Source organism: Ochlerotatus camptorhynchus, unplaced genomic scaffold, assembly GCF_037179485.1.
Source record: "Ochlerotatus camptorhynchus isolate MF236.1 unplaced genomic scaffold, CSIRO-AGI_Acam_v1.1 ptg000335l, whole genome shotgun sequence".
Taxonomy (NCBI): domain Eukaryota; kingdom Metazoa; phylum Arthropoda; class Insecta; order Diptera; family Culicidae; genus Ochlerotatus; species Ochlerotatus camptorhynchus.
In genome coordinates, this window is record NW_027040823.1 from 614790 (window position 1) to 636989 (window position 22200).

At 41.6% G+C, this 22200-nt stretch overlaps 1 protein-coding gene across 1 annotated transcript; it reads right to left on the bottom strand.

Moving 5' to 3' along the window:
- Positions 1-392: 392 nt before the first annotated feature.
- Positions 393-13574, bottom strand: LOC135708795 (leukocyte elastase inhibitor-like). The gene is made up of 4 exons (XM_065230944.1): positions 13363-13574; positions 1299-2042; positions 807-1240; positions 393-739 (listed from the first exon to the last, which is right to left on the bottom strand). Exons 1-4 carry the CDS (start codon positions 13385-13387, stop codon positions 455-457), a joined length of 1488 nt encoding a protein of 495 aa, XP_065087016.1. The 5' UTR covers positions 13388-13574; the 3' UTR covers positions 393-454.
- Positions 13575-22200: the final 8626 nt, after the last annotated feature.

Consider the following 22200-nt stretch of genomic DNA (forward strand, 5'->3'; position numbering starts at 1 on the left):
CTGAATGTTTTCCTCCATAGCTCTACTATATCGGGCCTTATTACGGGCGTCACTACACGGTGCAGAATAAGAGCCGTGATTACCATACAAATCAAATGGGAATCACTTCACCGTGACGACAAGTGACAAGTTTTCACCGTGAAGTGACATCCGTAATAAGCCCCATCATCCCCAAATTGATGGTCACTTGAATACCCGCTTGAAGCACGGCTAAAGGAAGGTATGGAAAAACTGACCGAAATTGGTTAACGGGAATATGTACATCCGAAAATCATCGAACCGATCGACAAACAATTATTAGCATTTCCGATTTAACCGATCGAAAAACAATTATTAGCATTTCGGATTACCCAGCAACACCCATCTTACTAAGCAACTTAGTTTATTTGATCTGATAGTATAATTGAGTTCAGAGGGACAGAAAGAGACCTCGGTGCTCCATTCTCCCACGCATCTAATGCTTCGTCTTCTCTGGCTGTCTAATCTTAGCCATAAACAAAGGAATCTCTCGCGTCTTGTCGACCACCATCACCATGAACGGTTCATTGCATTCGAAGTATATGTCCTCGTACGAGTTCAAGCTGAGAGGGATGATTGTCACTCTGCTGACGGCGGTAGCAGTGGTACCTGCTTCATCGACACTGAGGAATGCATCCTGCTTGACGTCCCCGACCCGGGTGGGTGTTTTGAACAGTTTGGACAGAGAGTTGTCTTCCTCGAAGATTTTCTGAATGCCGAGCTGTGATAAAACAAATTTATTTTTTTATTTTTCCAAAAAATCATGCAATAATACTCGTCAGAATTACCTTCTTCAATGGTTCAACCAGCGAAACGGAGCTCTTGATCGTAAATCGAGGCACTTTCAGATGAATTTTGACTGGGTTGTGATCCCGGCGAATCATCTTGAAGATCTTCTGAATATGGGTTTCGTTCATCATTTTCAACATCTCGTCCAGCTGATGAGGCACCTTGGGAAGGAAGAAAATCATCGACAACTGGTCACCATCGTATGGCAGTTCAACCCAGCGTAAGCCTTCGTCATCGGAGTACATGCCATAGTTGATCTCACCGAACCGAAGCCTGTTTGTCTGGGACATCATGTGGACGGACATTCTCTTGTTATTGGCTTTTTGGAATGTGGCTCGTCTGTCCGTTTCCGATTGGTTGAATTTATACTGCCATGTACCCTTGAAATAGATTGCATTCAGCAACATCATCGCCATATCCGGAGACAGGTTCTCTGTAGATGATGAAATTAAATGGTTATACATATAACTATAGACCCGTTTGCAACTTACGTTCCGTAATAACTTGGGGGATGTTCCCCCGAGTTTTCATGTTAGCCCACTCGTTCACCGTGCGTGCTGCTTCGAACGTATTGGAAAAGTCGATGTCCTGCATTGGAATTTTATTCATCTTGGCTCCGCGGCGGAATTCCGGCATCAGGGTTACGCTCTCCGATTTGAAAAAGACCGAAGCAATATCGAGCTTGTTGGCACTGGAGTCCTTGTTGGCTGCGTCATGCAGAGCATTCACTAGAGATGCTGCTTCATTGCTGTTCAACAGCAGACCTTTGACCATTTCCATTTTTGCCTCCTCGGAACATCCTTCGGTCAGCTGGGCCAGCAGGACTTGAGGGGACAGTGGACTTATGATGAAGTTTTCCTCTGGATTCTTAGGATCAGCTGTCCGGAATAGGTTCAAAGCAAATTGCATAGCTTTACCGGCGGGGTCAGCCGAGGACTCGTACACGTTTTCGTAGTGGCACTTTTGGTTTTTACCAAGGTAATAGTTAGGGTTATCCATACATAGTTTTAAGTTTGGCTGACTGTCCAACATAGCTTGAAGCTCTTGCTGGCACGATTCTGGCTTAAGCTTAAGTTGACTGCACAAACATGCAAAGGGATCGTCTTTGGTGGTCTCCCGATCACAATCCCGATCGTCCCTGAACTCATAGGGGTTTGGTGCTGGAGTCGTTATTCCTTGAGATCTTCGGAACCCGGACTTGCTAGGGGCTTGAGCGACCGCAAAGGCAAGACAAGCTGAAAAAAGGGCAACTGACGTTAATACCGGAGGATACAACTTTGAGGCTTAAGCTTAATTGGATTGAATTTGAGTCCGGAAGACTGCCGCGTCATTTGGGGGGATTTCATTGCCAACATTCATTTGAAGGTTTGAAATGAATATCGCACGGCCGTTCTTGGCTCAAATTTGAGATTCGTTTGCTCACTTTAGATAAATCATGGTTATTAATAATCTGAGTAAAAATTCTTGAATTTGAGTAAATTTCACTCATATTCGAGCACATTTTTACTCAATCTATGCTCAACTAATTTAAGTAACTTTGTAAAAAAAAATGTATCTCTTGAATCAACCGATTTCGAACAATTTTTTTGAATTGACTTAGGGTGTCTTTAAAAATAATATTGTTTGCTCTATTTTTTTTAATTTCTTTTTTTTTAGCAAAGTTGTTTTTAGGTATTCTTTTGAACTTTTGAATACGCATTTTTCCGCGGAGAGCTTGTCAATATCTTTAACCAATCAGGAGTTATTGACGTTTTTCTTATGGTAATACGCCCTTTTCGAATGTTTATTTCGCTGGTTCTGGCAGAAATAAAAACAAATTTTTGAAAACATTTGATAGAAAAATTAGAGATATTTTTTTAAAACTCCTATAAAATTAATTTGTTGTTGTTCATTTTTAAACAAGGTCTCTCATAGAAAATTTAGTTATAAGATATAGTACTAAAATACTAAATTTTAAGGTTATTTACCCTAGTTCAATTATGAAAAAATCCTCTAAAATGAGAACGTTCAAAAATAGAAAAAAAAGATGCTTAACATTGTCTTAGCTACATTTTTGCTAAGAAACATACGTCTTCATTTTCTAAAATAAGAACGTTTATTTTTATATATCAGATAATTTGAGGACCACCCTAATGTTGACAACTACCAAAAGATAATTTTTTTAAGCAAAAAAAAAAACTTCACCGAATATGCCAAACGTCTAAATCTAAAAACAAAAATATTAGAATATTTTTTATAAGCCTTTAGATTGGCCCTCATAAAACAATCTTTTGCTTGTAACTTTTTCAGTTCAAAATTCCCATGAACGTCATCTTCGAGAGACTTTTGGAACTTCATAAAGCTCATATATTGTAAAAAAAAAAAATTGCCTGTAGGGTTTTTTGATCTAATTTCCGTCCTACTAAGCACAACACGCACTTTACCTCTCTTTTCTGAACGAGTTTTAACTAAAAATGGAATATTTCTGTCAATGATGACTTCTAAATTTATTCACCTTTCCGTACGTATCGTTAGATTCGATACAGAGTCACAAATTGTTGAGATATTGTTTAAAATCTAATACTGCTTCTTGATTCTAAATTCGTTCTACGAGTTACAATTCCGTCCAAACGCATTGAAACGCCATAAGATTTTCTTCGTCCTACGGATAAACGTAGAAAAAGGGGATTCGCTAGGAGCGCTTCTTTTGTTTTGAGAACAATGAGCGTAAATATTCATACAGTGCGCTCTAACAGGATTTATGTTGTAGCTAATGAACTAACGCATCGGAACAAACCTATTATTGATTTGAGAACGGTGAAATCATTGATATTATTGATCTTTTCTGATCGATAGAACGGAAATGAGCGATTACGACGAAGTAGCGCTCTACCCTATCTCTTTTTTTAAAACAAGTTATACCTAGTTTTATTTATAAAAGTGACCTTAGTCCACTTCTTAGTGAAATTTCTGCTAGTCAATGATTAGTTGAGAGATGATTAAAACCACAATCGATAGCTACTTATTAGACACAAATTAGCGACATGTACCCTCAATACTTCACACCCAATGAGGTCCAGTCGCTAATGATCTTCTTTTTGAATTATCGAAATTTGAAAATGGTATCGTGGCTCAAATCAGATTTTGTTCTAAATTTGAGCCAAGAAATCTTCAGTCCGATAATGGTGGAACCGAAGTCGGAGTCGATCGCAGTAAGCCACGCTTGAAAGCTGTTGGTTGTTTTCTTTTGCTGTGTGTTTTTCGTCAGTGAATCAAGCTTTTTTTTTGCGTTAAATTTGTTAATTTGTGCCTGTGTTTGCCTTGAGTGACTCGGTTGACCTTGAATCTGACCTGCAAAATCTAAGACGCAGCTTCAGTTCCATTGTTCGGTGTCGGTTTTCATTGCCTCACTTTCGGAGTGTAGTTTTATTCTATTAAAAGATTCGTCACCGTGAACGAGTTTGAACTCGGTCCGGTTGGTGAATTAGCCCGGGAACGTGCTGATAATGTGCCCACCGTGAATCAGCAAGTTTTCCGCTTCCAAAAAACCTCGGCTACTGGTCTCTCGCCGGTATCGGAGATTGCGAGCAATATGAAATATGCCTCGCTGGATACGCCCAAGATTGGACGGGTGGTAGCTGGTGGCCGCGAAAGGTTCCTGGGGAAAGCACAATACGCGAATCTCCTCCCAGATGACCATAGCAATGCGAAAAAAAATGTGTTCATCGAAGGAAGTATTTATTAACATGGTGAGACCAGTCCAAATACTATTTACAATAAAAAAAAAACAAACTTAATACGTACCAGGATTCAAAAGAACATTTTGAATACATAATACATACATGCGGGGCTTATTGTAAATGAAAGTAATCTCGGAATGGGCGTGAAGATGGAGACAACGTTGAACAAGTCTCCAACGAGGAGCTCCTAGCAGCAGCGAAAGGGTTGAAGGCGAAGAAAGCTCCCGGCCCGGGTGGAATTCGTGGCGTTGAAGGCGGCGATCCCGACGTTCCCGGACATGTTCAAGATGGTGTTGCAAAAATGTCTGGACGAGGGTCAGTTCCATGATAGGTGGAAGCTTGTGCTGTTGCCGAAGCCCGGAGAATCGCCGGTGGATCCTGCATCTCGTAGGCTAATATGCTTGCTGGATACTGTCGGAAAGCGGATTGTCGGAGAGGCAGTTCGGATTCCGGAAAGGGAGATCGACGGTGGATGCAATTCGGACAGTGATTGACAGAGCCGAGAAAGCTTCCAAACAGAAGCGGAGAGGAGATCGATACTGCGCCGTGAAGAATGCATTCAACAGCGCCAGCTGGGAGGCCATCGCCAAAGCGCTCCATAGAATGAGGGTTTCAAACTACCTCTGCATGATTCTAAGTAGTTACTTCCAGAACCGGGTCCTGGTTTACGAGACAGACACGGGGCAGAAATCGCTTAGGATCACGGCGGGAGTTCCACAAGGCTCCATTCTAGGTCCCACGCTGTGGAACGCAGGGATGCCATTCTCCCCAGTGTAAGCAGGGTGTTGAGTTGAAAAGACACCTCGCACTACGACAAAAGCAAACTCACCCGAGAGATCTTTATTTTGTTTTCACTATATAGGGGAATTTACGTATTCTCGTCAATCTAAGCAGTGTCTGCACTTCTACTAGCATTTTCTCAGCGTCACACACATATATGATGTGTATGTTTGTTTACATTCATCTGCTGCTTGCTTTTCTATCCATTCCAATCGACATAATTTTTCAAAACGTTTTGAAAGCGTTTTTACAACGCTCCAAACTTCTCAGGTGAGTGTGACTATTGTCGGCAGCCTCTTTTTCTTCGGCAACCTTCCCATTAGAACTGCGTGTTAACCAGCTGTTCTATTATCGGCAACTCGAAATCAACCCCATTTTGTAGTGCGTATGCTTTATTTGAAGAAAAATGTAGCATTACTGGATTGCTCGATCGTTCAAATATAATCAGATTGAAGCTGAAAGGCTAAACAATCGTTTGGACACATTCAGGGAAGTGCGTTGATGGGAAAACATAGTGAAATTAACGTTTAAATTTTGGTGGCCGAAAACAGTCAATGGGTGCCGAAGCCAACATTTACCCTACCGCTTCTCCCACTTCGCAAACAAACACAGTTTCTGACGTTCGCAATATGAGTGATCACTAGGGAGCACCGTAGAGAGTTCGTTTGCTTCACTGGGGAGAATCACCCCGGTGAAGACTTTAGTTGTTAGTTTGTTGCATACAGAGATTTTTTGAAGGTTACTTTTTCTATTAACGTACAGTATGTAGTCAATTTTTTTAAATTTTTGTAAAATCATAATGTACACATTTTGGAAATGCGAATACGGGAAGTGCATCAGCGCATCATTATTGAAATTTGCTTCTGTTTAGTCGACAGACAGACATGAGACAGATATCGATTAGGATCACAGCGGGAGTTCCACAAGGCTCCATCCTTGGTCCAACGCTCTGGAACGGGATGTACAACAGCGTGCTAACGCTAAAGCTGTCCAAAGGAGTTGAGATCGTTTGCTTTGCAGACGACGTCGTCTTGACGGTAACAGGCGAGACGCTGGAAGAGGTGGAAGTGTTGTCAACCGAGGCGATCGACATGATTGGTAACTGGATGCAAGGAGCGAAGCTGCAGATAGCCCACCACAAAACGGAAGTGTTATTGGCTAGTAACTGTAAAACGGTACAGCGGGCAGATATCACCGTGGGAGGTACGCCATAACCTCAAAGCATGTGTTGAAATACCTGGGAGTGATGATCGATGACCGACTAAACTTCAACAGCCACGTCGAATATGCCGGTAAGAAGGCTTCGAAGGCCATCAACGCGATAGCTATAATCATGCCGAACAACGCTGGTCCCAGGAGCAGCAAAAGGCGTCTTCTGGCTAGTGTGTTGTCGTCGATACTAAGGTATGGAGGTCCAGCCTGGGTTCCAGCGCTGGAAACGAAGCAGAACCAAAGGAAACTGAGCAGTACGTTCCGGTTCATGGCCATGCAAGTCGGGAGTGCGTACAGAACCATCTCGTCGGAAGCAGTATGCGTAATCGCCGGAATGATCCCTGTCGGCATCGCCCTGGCGGAGGACAGCGAGTGCTACAGGCGGAGAGATGCCGGAAGAGTTAGAAAAGTTGTGAGAGCGGAATCGTTGACTAAGTGGCAACAGGAGTGGAACACGGTGGAGGACGTTAGATGGACACGTAGACTTATACAGATTTTGTCGTCCTGGGTGTACAGAAAACACGGAGACGTCAACTTCCACCTAATGCAGTTCCTGTCTGGCCATGGCTGCTTCAGGAAGTACCTGAACGCCGGAGCATGTAGTCTTCGACTGTCAAATGTGCGAGACAGTGCGAAGGGAGATGTCCGTCCTTAACGTAGAGAATGTCATCGATGGAAGCCACTTGAAATGCCGTCAGCAGCTGCAGCGAAAATGGAGAGAGGAGCAGTGATCTGGCAACACCAGAACACCCGATGAATATTGACGAGATGCCGCTTCAAGATGAATACCGTGTCCACTTTGAATGTTTTTTCAATTTCCCTTGCAAAGCACAACCACCTTTTCGGTACCGTCGTCAAACCGCATTTTTTTCTTCGTGAAAAATTTCGCACTTTGTCGCCTTGTATTCATATTTCAGTTTTTTTTTATTGATGTTTTCACTCACTCACGTAAGCTTTGCCGGAATCTTTGGAGAAACAGTAACGCCTTTGCGCTGCCATCTTTCTCAAGGAAGTGAGTGTATAAACAGACAAACAGAAAACAGTCAACTCTCTCACTCTCTCGTGCTGTGTCTAACAATCTCTCCAGTGGTGCCAGGATAAATCTCCGAGGAGACAAGCAGAGATTCACCCAAGAGAATGATATCTCTCGCACCCGGGTGATTCTTCCCAGAGAATTTTCAACCCTGGTGGAACGGAATGTAAAATGGCGTCCTGACGCTCAAGCTGCCCAAAGGAGTTGAGATCGTTGGATTTGCGGACGATGTCAACTTGACGGTAACGGATGAGACCCTGGAAGAAGTGGAAATGCTGGCAGAGCGAAGCTGCAGATAGCCCACCACAAAACAGAAGGTCAGTAACTGTAAAGCAGTGCAGCGGGCAGAAATCACCATTGTTTCGAAGTATCTGGGAGTGATGATCGACGACCGGATAAACTTTAACAGCCACATCGAATATGCTCCGCGAGAAGGCGACGAAGACCATCAACGCGATAGCTAGAATCATGCCGAACAACGCTGGTCCCAGGAGCAGCAAAAGGCGTCTTCTGGCTATGGTGTCCTCACTCCTCACCGATACTAAGGTACAGAGGTCCAGCCTGGATCGAAGCACTGAAAACGAAGCAGAACCAAAGGAAATTGAGCAGTACGTTCCGGCTTATGGCTATGCGAGTCGTGAGTGCGTACAAAACCATTTCGACGGAGGCAGTATGCGTTATCACCGGTATGATCCCAATCGGCATCACCTTGGCGGAGGACTACGAGTGCTATATGGAGAGAGAAGCCGGAAGAGTACGGAAAGTTGTTAGAGCGGAGTCGTTGGCTAAGTGGCAACAGGAGTGGAACACTGCGGAGAACGGTAGATGGACAGATTGACTAATACCGATTCTTTCGACCTGGGTGAACAGAAAACACGGAGAAGTCAACTACCACCTAACGCTGTTCCTGTCTGGCCACGGATGCTTCAGGAAATACCTGCATCGGTTCTGACACGCAGCGTCACCCCTCTGTCCGGAGTGTGGCAACGTCGATGAAACGCCGGAGCATGTGGTCTTCGACTTCCAAGGTTCGAGGCAGTGCGAAGGGAGATGCCCGTCCTTAACGTGGAGAATGTCGTCGTTGAAATGTGTCGAGAGGAGGGCACTTGGAATTTACTAAGCAGAGCAGTCACGCAGATTATGTCGGAGCTGCAGCGGAAATGGAGAGAAGAGCAGCGATCTAGCAACGCCAGCTAGCGCTGAGAGTACGACAAGTGCATGAGCACAGCGGTAGGAGAGAGTAAGGAATGTGTTTTAGTGGAGCTGCACTAGGCAACTAGTGGATACCACACCGTGCCAACTTCACTACAGGCCAGACTTTTTGAAGCTTTCCTAAACCTTACTATAAAAAAAAACACACACACATACACAGAGAGAAATCATCAGTGCGATAATATTCAATGTAGTTCTGGGTACTCATTATGTAATGGTGAACACTAAATATGATCACTAATCATCTTGTTGTTAGATTCTCGTCCCTTCTCGGGGGATACGCAGAACATGTGCGTGTGTGACCATTTTGACTCTGAAGAATAAATGTGATCACAAATGATCTTCTTTCGAAGTCTCATATGGCTTCATAGGTCGTAATATTAATTTTGACTCAAATAAGGTTCTGATCATGTCCTCGAAGGCATTCCGAACATGTCTGATGAGGCCATCGGGATCTTGGCTTTCCCAATCTCTATTTGAATGCTATTAATATGATGGTTGCGTTTTTTACCTTTATATTGGCAGCACGGCCAGCGCTGTCTCGCAACATATTTTGAGACTCTCGGTGAGAGGCAACACGTGGTTATTTAACGGTTAGTCTACGATTTTGAATTAAACCATTGAAAGCTTGACCTCAAACCTTAAGCTCTTTCTTATGGTTATTTTTATTTGGGCATGTGTGCGGCTTGTCAAAAGCTGTTTCGAAAGTGGGTGGAGAGTTGCCCATGTGTGTTTATGAAGTGTTACCATAGAGAACCCCGTTTACCGGCATTGAACTGTTGCGCTTACAACGGAGGGCTGCACAAACGGCTTTCTGACTCGTTAAGCGTCAAGTTAAGACCTGCTTACACTAGCGCTAATATATGCCACACATGTCCCTCTCGCGTGCAGCAAATTGTGAAGCACTCTGATATCGAATCCTCCGGTGACGAGAACCTAAACGCCCTCACTTTGGAGAACGCACTAGTTGACTTTCGGACCAGCTCTTCACAAGGTAAGTCGCACATTGGCGATCCTGCCAGGTTTAATTAAGCCATACGGAATCTTCCATAAACTCATTCGGTTTTCTATCTTAAAGAAGCCACGCTAGCATCAATCGGATTAGAATATCCGTAGCCCTCACGCACCGCAAAAAAATAGAAATCGCTAGATTTGGTTGACTTGTTTATTAACCACGTCATTGCGAAAAAAAAACTGCCAAGCCTGCCTTAATCGTTTCAAATCGACGCCATTAAAGAAAACGCAAAATCTACCTAAATCGTTTCAAAACGATGCCACCGCAAAAAAAAAAAGAATTTAAACTGCTAATGACGCCACTACAGAACCTTCAAAATCCACCGTAATCGTTTCAAAACAATAACAAAAAAAAAAACAAAAATAACGCATACATTTTACCAGCACTATCTAATACATATAATTTCTCAAATCATTGACTTTGTTTCTTTACGGGATCTTCTTTTGTTATTATCAATTGCAGGCAATATTTCGAAATCTGTATCAGCTCCAACAAAGTCAAAGTTTCAGCAATGTCAAACAACGATAAGTACGTTCGGCCGAAAGAAGACCGTGAGGGTTATTCGAGCGATCGTGAACTGGAGCGAGCAGCAAATCCTAACAGCGTCGATGGTGGCACGAGCCACAATGATAACTGTAGCGAACATTCAGCGAACTTCAGCAACAGCAGTAACCACGAAGAAAGTGAGGCCGAAGACACCGATCGTAGCAGCACCTACAGCACAACAAGCATTAGCCCCACCAGTGACGGTGGAGAACTGGTCACACCATCGAAGGTGAAAGAACCTGATGCGAGTCGTGGAGGTAACACCGCTAAGCAGACAAACCCGGAAAAAGACAGCACAAGCAAACGAATGACACAAATTGAAAAAGTGCTCGTGGATCTATCAAAGGCTATTACCAACAATCAATACGAAACTAACGATTTTAAATTTGCTCACTACTTGACTAGCCTATTGGTCCCAAGCAAACGATTAACGTACCCCATTCTAGTTGAAATTCTAGTACTACGCAATGTTTGTTTTGATTCGCTATGAAAGTTTGGCAGATAAAATGAGGGGTTATTGGTTTTTCCTATGTTTCGAGGGGTGAATCGATTAGCTTGGGACCGAAGAGAGTACCAGAGCTGAGCCAAAAAGTTGAGCACGTTATTTCGGGACCTTCTAGTCTTAGAGTTACCTCTATGCTATTACTCTACTCCAGTCTGGTACCTCGCAGCCAGTACATCACGAAGCCGACCAAAGCTGGAATTTCAACCACGAACCGTCTAAGCCACTGGGTTTGTATACGTCCGTGAGCCCAGCGCACATCAAGCCTTTTCCCGGCGATGTCCGCCCGAATAAAATGCGGGCTGAATGGTACGAGTTCATCGAGAATTTCGAGGTTACAGTACCTTTACATAATGCAAACGATCCGGTTTACAAGGTTAAGCTTCCCTACCTATCCCTCGGGCAGGAGCTGCAGGCGATCGTCAAAGCCATTAACCTACGTCCCAGCCTGGCTTATCCGCGCTGTTATAAAGTATTTGTCGAAAACATTGAGAAACATTTACGCTCAATGACAGACACAGCAGCAGTGCACCGAGCCTTCTTGAAGATGAAGCAAGGAAAAGACGAATCAACAGTCGCATTTCACGTGCGTTGTGTGGTTACAGCTCCAGTGACCAAAACCAAAACCGAGTTACAAGAGGACCAATTCTCACCAAGAGACTAGTTACCCATTCGCTAAGCATCGTCGTACAAACTCGGATTCCGTGCAAGAATAAGAGCGCCGGTTGAACCCGTCGAGATGGACAGAGGTAGGTCCAATCTTTAATCGAGAGATAATCAGCCCAGCCTACGAACACAAGGGCGTCAGACGCGTTACCCTAGGTGCAACAACGTTTCTCATCGGAACCCGCAATGCCCCGCGTTATCCAGAACGTCCGATAAATGTGGAAAACGAGGACATTTCGCAGTTGCATGCCAAACAGGATGGCGCGTGCAGCAAATTGTGAAGCACTCTGATGTCGAATCCTCCGGTGACGACAGGTAAAGTAAGGTTGATCATTCGTACATGAGAAAAAGCCTTATAAATATGCGATTGTTACATTTTACTTTTTATCACTTTACCAAAAATCCCTCAAAATTCTCCTTTTTTAGAACCTAAACGCCCTCACTTTGGAGAACGCAGTAGTTGACTTTAGGACCAGCTCTTCACAAGGTAAGTCGTACATTGAGTGGAGAGTTGCCGGTGTGTGTTTATGAAGCGTTGCCATAGAGACCCCCGTTTACCGGCAACAGGGTGGCCAGATTATTCTTTTCATTATCGGTAGCTTCTCAAATCTTTTATCGATAGTTATCAGCAGGCCATCTTAAGAAAGCTTTCCCGATACTTGAAACCTTAGTGGGCGGGGTAAAATCGAAATGGATGATTTTTCAATTAATCTCATAGTTGCTCGGAGAAAAATTGACCCGATTGCATCCTGGAGCGCAATGTGGGATGGTTGCCGTTTAACAAAATGTTGGTAGACTGTGTACTGGCGAACTGAAGCCGTTGCGTCACGAGTGATTGGTGATGGAAAGTGGACGAAGGCTTTCTCTGCTGATATCCCTCTAGTTGGAGCAGCTAGAGTGTGTTTCGTGGTTCATGGGGATTTACGCTGCTGTGAGGAACGAAAGGCGAAAGTGCTGTTTTTAACACCGGTGGTGGCAGCTTAAAATACTTCAATTTTCTTAAATATGAATTGAATAGTGGCGGAAAAATTTAACATTCATTTTCTGGTTTGTTTACGTTTTGGATATAGGCCCATTTCAAATGTTACTCGAGAATTTATCATTTCCCGTTTTTAATTGATACTCACTCAAGTGGCTAAAAATATTAAAATTTTGCTACCATTTTACCAAACTTCTTCTTCTTCTTCCCATTTCAAGCTTATTGCTTATCACATATTAGCGTATTGCGTGCTCTCAACTTAGTGTTCTAGATGCACTTTCACAGTTATTAATTGAGAGCTTTTGTCGATGCCTGTTCCATTTTTGCATTCGTATTATTATGTGGCAAGTACAACAATCATACTGGAAGTCGTGAAATTTTCCAACCCGAAAAATTCCTAGACCGAACCGGGAATCGAACCCAGCTACCTCCAGCATGACAGCTGTGCCTTTATAGACTGAGGAAAGGGAGGCCCCAACATTTTACCAAAGTCTATATTAATTTGTGCAAAACCATTCGCCAGCCATAATCCAGTCGAGTCGAATAGTTGCCTACTCGCCACATTTGATAAGACCACTATGTCGGGAATTCCCCGCGAACGAAGCGATTAGCTTGATTGCTTTCATCTTTCTTCGCATTATTGTCTTTGCTTTCTATATACCTACCGTGTTGATTCGTTCGTGATCCCTAGGCCAACAAAAAGGTCTACCCAGAGTGTCAACATTGATAAGCTTGTTCCAACATCAACGTTCCGCCCGGTATCAATAACGTTTGTTCTACCTAGAACATCGCAATAACAGCCGTGGGGAAAACCCATCTGTCCAGTCCGTGGCCCTCGCCTGTGGCTAGTTCTTTTCGTTGCAAACAGACCGAACTAAAAACCATTCTTACCGCTTAACACGAGGAGCAGCTTCATGATCACCTCCGATATCGATATCGGTGCACAACAATAGTTCGACTGGTTGCACCAGTCTCCTCCGGTAAAACTTTTGGACAAAGCGATCAACAAATGTTTGTTCAGTGGATTCCGTCACCCAGCAATTGAAATTGATCTCCACGAGTGATCTTTTCTCACGCGCAAAACGAACTGAACGCTAACACAGTCACCAGCCTACTATTTGTGTCTAAGGCGAACTGCGATGCTGCTGCTTGATCGACCGGCTGAACTGGATGGCACTGTGAAGCTGTGTATGTGTGAGCGTGCTATGGACACATCCGCAGCGAATTGTTGGAAATAGTATCCGTTGAGAGAATAGTGGGATTTTTCGAATAGGGAAATAGGGTTGATGTTATGCTATGGCACTGTTCCATGTTCGAAATGGTACCAATTATGGCAGCACAGCGTTTAAATCTTGTATGCTGGTAACTGGTACATTTGTGGGGAAGCTTACCGGCCCGAAAATAAAAAAAATATTTTCGGTACATTTTTATTTCTTTAAAAATATTGGGAAAAAATATCAAAAATCAAAGCAAATCAGTTTGTTCCTTAGATTTTTCTCAAAAATTACATGTAAAATTTTTTTTCTATCTCATCATGAAAAAAAAATGGACTCTCAGCAAAACCGAAAAGTCGATGTTTTGTGGTTTTTCGAGTCCAACTTTATGCCATAATGACTTATAAAAAATGTTTTTTCACGTGAATTTTCTTTGAAAAATTAAAAAATATGTGATTTTCTTAGAATTTTGATATCTTTTTCCAATATTTTTAGAAAAATCAAAACGTAATTATTTTTTTCGGAGCGGTGAGCTTCCCCTTGTAGTGCCGTAGCTTGTGCACCACGCTTACACGTAAGGGGCTATTCATTAATTACGTAGACAGTTTTTTGGGATTCTTGACCCCCTCCCCCTGTAAAATTGTATGGAGCGTGGATAATTTACAACCCCCCCCCCCTCCTAGCTGTCTACGTTGTTATTAATGAACACTTCCTATCATGTGTCGTTTCAGTTTCAGTGTGTGGAGGTTTTTCTAAAAATTGGAAAAAGATGTCAAAAATCCAAAAAAAATCTGGTTTTTCTTTAAATTTCTGAAAAAAAAATCGTGTTTTCTATCTCATCCGAAAAATAGTTGAACTCTAAACTACATCGAGTGGACAATTTTGGCGGTTTTAAGAGTCCAACTTTGTACCATGATGACATAGGAAAAAGATTATACACGTAGAAAAAAAAAATGATTTTCTTAGATGTTTGATAATTTTTTGCAATATTTTTAGAAAAATAAAAACGTAATTATTTGTTCGGTGCGGTAAGCTTTCCCTTAAGGGACAAATTAGTCAGCCACAAGTTCGACTTGTTTTGGTTACCTTTAACATAGGTAACTTAGCACAGTTAGCCCATGTTTCAACTAAATTGCTCATTTGTATTTGTGTTTTGCTGAGAGACACGTCATCTTAAGAATCGCATCTATGTAGGTTAGGGTGCCAATGAAAAGTATGGGGAAAAAGTGACCATGGCATTTTTCAAGCCGACCATATATTTATAAAATATTCACTGTCTCGAAAAAAGACCATAGGTAAAATTTGGGATCTATCGGACATGATTAGGGGTGGCGCATAATCGTCAAAGTATGAACTTTGATGAGTCAACACTAAATCACGACAATTCATGCATTTTTAAGACATTTGGCATCAAGCAATAATTTTCGACTGCTTACATTTCATTTGTAGGGGTACGTTTTTGTCACTCAGAGAAGATTTTTCATATGCAACAAGTACGAAGTTTGAAGATTTTTCACCACTCCAAATCATGTCCGATAGAGCTCAAATATTGCATAGGGTATTTTTTAGGCAATGATTAGTTGTTGTACGTTTAAATTTGTTTTTTCATTGTCACCCTAATGAAGGTAGATAAGAAGCTCGGGCCATGTGCGTCACCCGAGAAATCCAAACGATCGTGATGAATACTCTCAACGGGAAGGGATATTCCCAAAGTCGTTGCATCGAAGCCGACAATTGCGGTCGTTCGTTTTAGGGGAAATTGATAGGGCTACGTTCAAAGATTTCAATCGAGTGTTACAAGTCGACTGGCGTTCTCTGTGGTATTGGTGATTGTAATATGAATAAAAATGGTGAAGGTCACGTTGCTCTTCAAATAAATCACGAATAACGTTAAACCTTGATGATAATCATCTCTAAAACTGAACAACAGTGATCAATCTGAACTCATAGTACAAATACAACAACAAATTGATAAACAGTGGGAAACATTCAAATCAACACACTCGTTTTTTAACCGGCAAATGCTTTACCTTAATATCGATAAGCGAGTCAAAAAAAAAATGTTCCTGAAAAAACAAATTGCTATAGCTTTTGGTATCTGTGAATTGAATAATTAGTGTAATTGTTGATTTACCCCTCTAAAGTAAGAAAACTCGTTTCTTAAAACAAATTAGATCTTATAATAATAATGTTAACTAGAGCCACATTACCACAACTAAGTCGACAGGAAAACATCATACACGCGTTTATACGAAAAACGCCTGTTTTCGACTTTCCCAATGATCTCCAAGTTTTAAAAGAGCTGACTTCATCGTTCCATATCGTGATGGTTTTCATTCGTGTGTGACGTGGGCTTCTATCTAAATCCTTTGAGTTAAAACAAAAAAAAAATCTGGAGATAGATGATTCCGTTCAGATGCCAAGGCTCAATAATTACAATAATTTAGGATAAGTTGAAACAAGAATAATTAACAATACAATTTGGTAAACATTTATATAGATATATATATATATATATTTTAAATTCGTCAATAAATGGCTGAGATATGATGGCACTGCAAGTTTGCATCGTGTTCGGAATGTTAATCGATAAACGTCGATAACGTCTGCAAAGCAAATTCACCATTACAGGCGATAACGGCGGCTCATTAGCAGTTATTTTTATGAATCAATAAATTATTTATATTGAAATCAGATCACGTTTCAAGTACCATAAAACGGGGTATCTTTGATAATGCGGGTAACTTTGATAGTATAATATAGAGATTGAATTTACTCGCTGCGCTTTTTCCAAATTAGAAACATGTGTGCCATATTGTAGCTTAGGGTATTTCCGTTGATATCGTATATAGTTTTTATATGTATGTGTTACATATTTTACAAACATGTTAAAAAACTACTTTCGTGTTTTTTGCCTATTTGAAAATTCACTCAAACCATCACTTATGAAATGTATCTCCGATACAGCCATCACAAATTCAATGTTGTATTCTTATTGTTTATGATGTTTTCTGATTACATACTCATTCAAAGTTTCATATTTAAAGAACTAAATTGTTTGAGTTTCCCCCATTTTTTTCCTACATTCATCGAGCATTATCAAAGTAACCCCAAATCAAAAAACTGAAGTTCGGCCACAAAACTGAAAAAAAATGGTACAAATGCCTTCATTTACGTTAAACATATTACCACAGACAAACAGACGTAACTCTTCATTTTGCATCTTCGTTCATGAATTTAACGATTGATTTGAATATTATCAGTTCCGCGAACTACTCGCCGCAGCGCTGGCATCGGATCACTTTGACGTTTCTATACATTATATCAAACTTGTATGCAATATTGTTTGAGACTTGGCGAGCAAGCTTGTTTTCCGAGAGAAGCCCGAGAGATGTCGTTACTGAGGTCCTATGTTTTGAGATACTATATATTCAAGAAAAACTTTTTCAAAGAGTTACGTCTGTTTGTCTGTGATATTACTAACGAATTGATACTTGAATCCTCAGCACTTGTTTTAAAAATATAAAATTTGAAAAACATTCATTGTTGTGAAAGCTATTTAGAATACACTTAAAAAAACAATCAATGTTACCCCGTTTTACGGTACACTCAAATCTCATTCTCTTTAACACAATATTCTCCCTAACTCGGTGGAAATTCAGCCACTTCAACATGGAGTGAAGGGAGCTTGGGACGATGCCTACATTCAATTATCCCTAAGGTGTCGAAGTTTGCATGGTTCAACGGGTTGGACTTGGGTTGAGACTTCATACGCGTGATGTCTCGTCTCATGTCCAATCACTACTGTCTAAACGCTCTTTTGTTCCGTGTGGGGTTGGGAAACAGTAATCTCTGTGAATGTGGACAAGGTTGCCAGGACGCTGATCACATCCTTTGGTCTTGTGCGGAGTATCGTGGAGTCAGATCACATTTTTATGATTCCCTTCGGGCTCGAGGTAGACAACCTAATGTTCCAGTTAGAGATATTTTGGCTAGACGCGATCTGGAGTAATGAAACTCATATATGTTTAATATAAGAATATTAACCTTAGATTGTAAGTTTGATTAACCTTGTGTTTAGTTTGTATTTTGTACGTGTGGGTTTTTTTTCAATGTTGTTTTCAAGATAATTTCATGTTTAAGGATTAATTAAATATTTGTATCGTAAACCACATTTCAAACCTCCTTCTTCCCTTTTCCCATCCAAAAAATGTAAATCTCCGTAAACAACCACGAGTACTCGGTCCAGTTCCTTTAACTTTAAATATAAGACAGTCATAATGTATAACGAAAAGGATAACTGGGATCTGTAAAGTTTATTCGATTGAGCCTGTACAAATAAAGTAATTATTAAAAAAAAACACCATTTCCCATGCTAAATTCCAAAATTTACCACCGTAACTCAAAATTCTATCTTAACTCGTTGATCGCAAATATCTATTTAAAACGAGTTTACTGTAATAAGATTTACCTTTATTACGCTCTCTCGTTTCCTCCATCTCTCTCTTTCTCGCTCATTATCACTTACCATCACCTCAAGGATGCTGATTGCGATAAATCAATATGTAAGCATAAGTTCATATGCGGGAACCTCGCTATGCCATATATCTCGAGAATGAGTAAAAAAGGGACAGCCCTATGGGGTTGTACCAACAATCAATACGAAACTAACGATTTTAAATTGGCTCACCACTTTAGTAGCCTATTGGTCCCAAGCAAACGATTAACGTACCCTATTCTAGTTGAAATTCTATTACTACACTATGTTTGTTTTGATTCGCTATGAAAGTTTGACAGATAACATCAGGGGTGTGTGGATTCATGCAGAACATGCAGGGGTGAGTGAAATAGCTTGGAACTGCTTGGGACCGTTGTTCTGGTACTGAGTGAGCCAAAAATAATAATGATTTTCTTCGGGACCCAGCGGTCTTAGAGTTACCTCTATGGTTGTACGCAATGGTGACGTAGAACTACGTGGTCTTATATGATAAATCTTATTTGTTAACTGCAGCAGGAGCTTGTTTTTTTGTATAGGAATAGGAATTTGAGCGGGCTCTGTTTGTAGTATGACCAACAATCAATACGAAACTAATGATTTTAAATTGGCTCACTACTTGACTAGCCTATTGGTCCCAAGCAAACGATTAACGTGCCCCATCCTAGTCGAAATTCTAGTACTACGCAATGTTTGTTTTGATTCGCTATGAAAGTTTGACAGATAAAATGAGGGGTTATTGGTTTTTTCCCGAGGTTTTTCCTATGTTTCGAGGGGTGAATCGATTAGCTTGGGACCGAAGAGAGTACCAGAGCTGAGCCAAAAGTTGAGCACGTTATTTCGGGACCTTCTAGTCTTAAAGTTACCTCTATGGTATGACACGCTTGACATAGATGGCCCACAGCGACTCACGAAGAGCTACTGATTCCGATCAATAGCTGTGTGGCTTCGTCCTCCTTCTATGGATGGTCATGTGGGCTTCAGCTCGCTCCTTGCAGGCAGCCGTTCGCTGTGAACTGGAGAACACCACCACTCACCACGCGGGGATTTAATAAACACCATTTGGTGAGACCGAAAGGAATTGAACTTTGAAAACTGTGTTAGGGAAATCGCTTTTCGCAGGAAATCGGTGATAATTTTTATTATCATAAGCAACAGTTGCACATTCGTCCAATTTTAAATAGTGACATTTTCAAAAATGATAGTCTTAATGTTAACAGATTCGTAGAAAAAAATCATGTCAATAAGTGTATTAAGAATTAAAATCCATAATCTCTGGATCAAAATCAGACCACTTCATGCTGCGACCGACTTTGGTTATTAAAATTGCACCCCCAATGTTGCCTTAAAGTACAGTTTATGTTAGATAGCGCTGGAATTAGGCGTAACAGCTTTTGAAACAATGACTCCTCTCGATGATTTTTTGGAATTCAAGGCACGCCCACGCTAACCAACATTACCGTCAGGTAGAGGAAGTCTTACCCTACCTGATGATGACCTTGACCACCACACACGGTGATTGGAACTGAATCCGATCAACGGTTGAGGCCAGTCTTGATAGCTAGCTGCTTAGGGGGAGCCTTTCCTGAAAAAATTGTATTGTTTTTTTTGCTTGATGATGGGGTATCATCCAAACTATTTGTGGAATAGTTCAATCATTTGGGTAATCATTCGGGTATGGTAATTGATTTATTTGGGGATTCATTTTGTACTGGAGAACACCACCGCTCACCAAACGGTGATTGAATAAATATCGTTTGGTGAGACCGGATGGAATTCAACTTTGAAATCTGTGTTAGGGAAATCGATTTTTACAGGCAATCAGTGATAGTTTTAATTATCATAGCAACAATTGTAACATGCAATTTTCAAAAGTGACATTTTTAAAAAAGGACGAAGTCCTAACTTTAACAGATGCGTAGGAATATTTCTAATTGGTGATAAAATTATTGAAATTGGTCCAGGGGCAGCTGAGTTATTAACGTTCAAAATCTTTCATAATTTTGTTACATGTTCCATTTTCGGTTTTCACAAAGTGTACCCCCATATAGAAATCACAGACGTAGTCCTACATAGAAATTGTCCTGTAAGTTCACGAAATCACGTGTTTACTTATAGAAGCATATGATAGATTTAAAAAAAGCTCATCGTTCGACATTTTGGACTTAGACCTCTTGCGCCGCCTCTAAATGTCAACGAAAAATGCTCAATTTTTTATGTGACTTCCCAAGTAACCAAAAGTTCCGCATTCAACGATAAAGCTCACTTCCAAGTTCCATAAAGTTCAAATAAAGTTCCAACACAACTTTCTGGCTACTTTAGTAGCTATTGAAAGCACACGAGCAGAGCGTAAAATTATTGACTGCCTAGGCTGAGTGTGAAAGCACTGCACTATTCAATCCATTACTCTGTGCAGACCATTTGTACCAAACGGTAAAGGAAGAGGCAATGCAAGAGCCAACAAAAACATTCAGTCACTCACGAGCAGGCGACGCACACCGCTTGCCTTCGCTCACACAGCATGTAATTGAGTCATTTTTCCATAGAAAATGTACGCTCAGTCCTTCAAATCAAATATTGGGTACCATCACGGCAGAATAAACGTGTTGACTGAGTGCTCGGCTGTCAGTGACTCGTTTACCTCTCAATCATTCAGACTCTCACGAGGCAGTGAATGATGAGGCAGATGGCCCATTCCGGTCAAAATTCTAATACTACACAATGTTTGTTTTCATCATCCCACTGCGACCTAGCAAGAAGTACAGTCGACTTGTTTCGCGCTCCGGTATTTCGGAAGTTTTCTCGGTATTCGGTTGGTTTAAATTATCAGTTTTTTCTCGCTTAGTGACATCGAGTACCCGGCTAAACAATTATCTGAAAGTGAGTTTTTCTGAGAAGAAAGTGGTTTTCGGCGTCATCGGAAAGAAAATTGTTCACTTGCAATTGGATATTCGCAAACCAATTTGCGCTTCATCGGTGCGTGATCACGCATACCTGCACACAGATCATCGTCATCGAGTGTCAGCATCTGCCTCCGCATTTATACCGGTCATCCATCATCGTGTGTCCAGCTGAGTGCCGAGCCTCATACAAGCACACCACTACAAAGATCGCCCGCACACGCGCATCGAAGGTCACCCACGCTGCGCGTCGCTCCGCTGCTGCTGTGTAATCACTCGGTGGTAGTAGTATAGCAGATAAGTTTTTTTTTTCCTGTTTCTTTCTCTCGCCCATCAGTTAAATTTAATTTTGTGTTTCTGTGTTTGTAGTTTTTTTCTGTTTATTGTGTCTGTGTGGTTTTAAGCATCGTTTCAGTGGTAGAGCGTTTACCGCTCCCACTAGTACGGCAAAATGGACGTCTCGTCAGAAGACGATATGGACATTTTGTCGGAAGATGACACCAGTTTGCCACTCGATGGCAAGAAAAGACGAAAACGTCCTGTCATTCATGGTTCGTCTCAGAAAAGCCCCCGATCGCGAGCCTATCCAGATGACTCAACTGGGCCATGGGTTGTCTACTTTCAGCCCAAAAACAAACCTTTGAACTTGATGCAAATTTCCACTGATCTGACGAAGCGATACTCGGCCGTGACCGAAATCACGAAGGTTAGGCATAATAAACTTCGTGTTGTCGTTTCTAACCTGAAGCAGGCTAACGAGATTGCTGCCTCCCAGCTCTTTACGATTGAGTACAGGGTTTACATACCAGCTCGTGATGTGGAGATCGAAGGTGTGGTCACCGAAGCGAGTCTGACCCCCGAGATCTTGGAGAAGCAGGCGGTTGGCCGTTTCAAGAACCCCTTGCTCCCCTCGGTGAAGATACTGGATGTCCAAAAACTGGGCTCAGTATCTGTCAGCGAGGGTAAAAAGAGTTTTACCCCCACAGACTCGTTTCGCGTGACCTTTTCTGGTTCAGCCCTTCCTCAGTACATCGAGTTGGGAAAACTTCGGCTACCTGTGCGCTTGTTTGTTCCTCGGGTCATGATCTGCCAAAACTGCAAACAGTTGGGACATACGGCC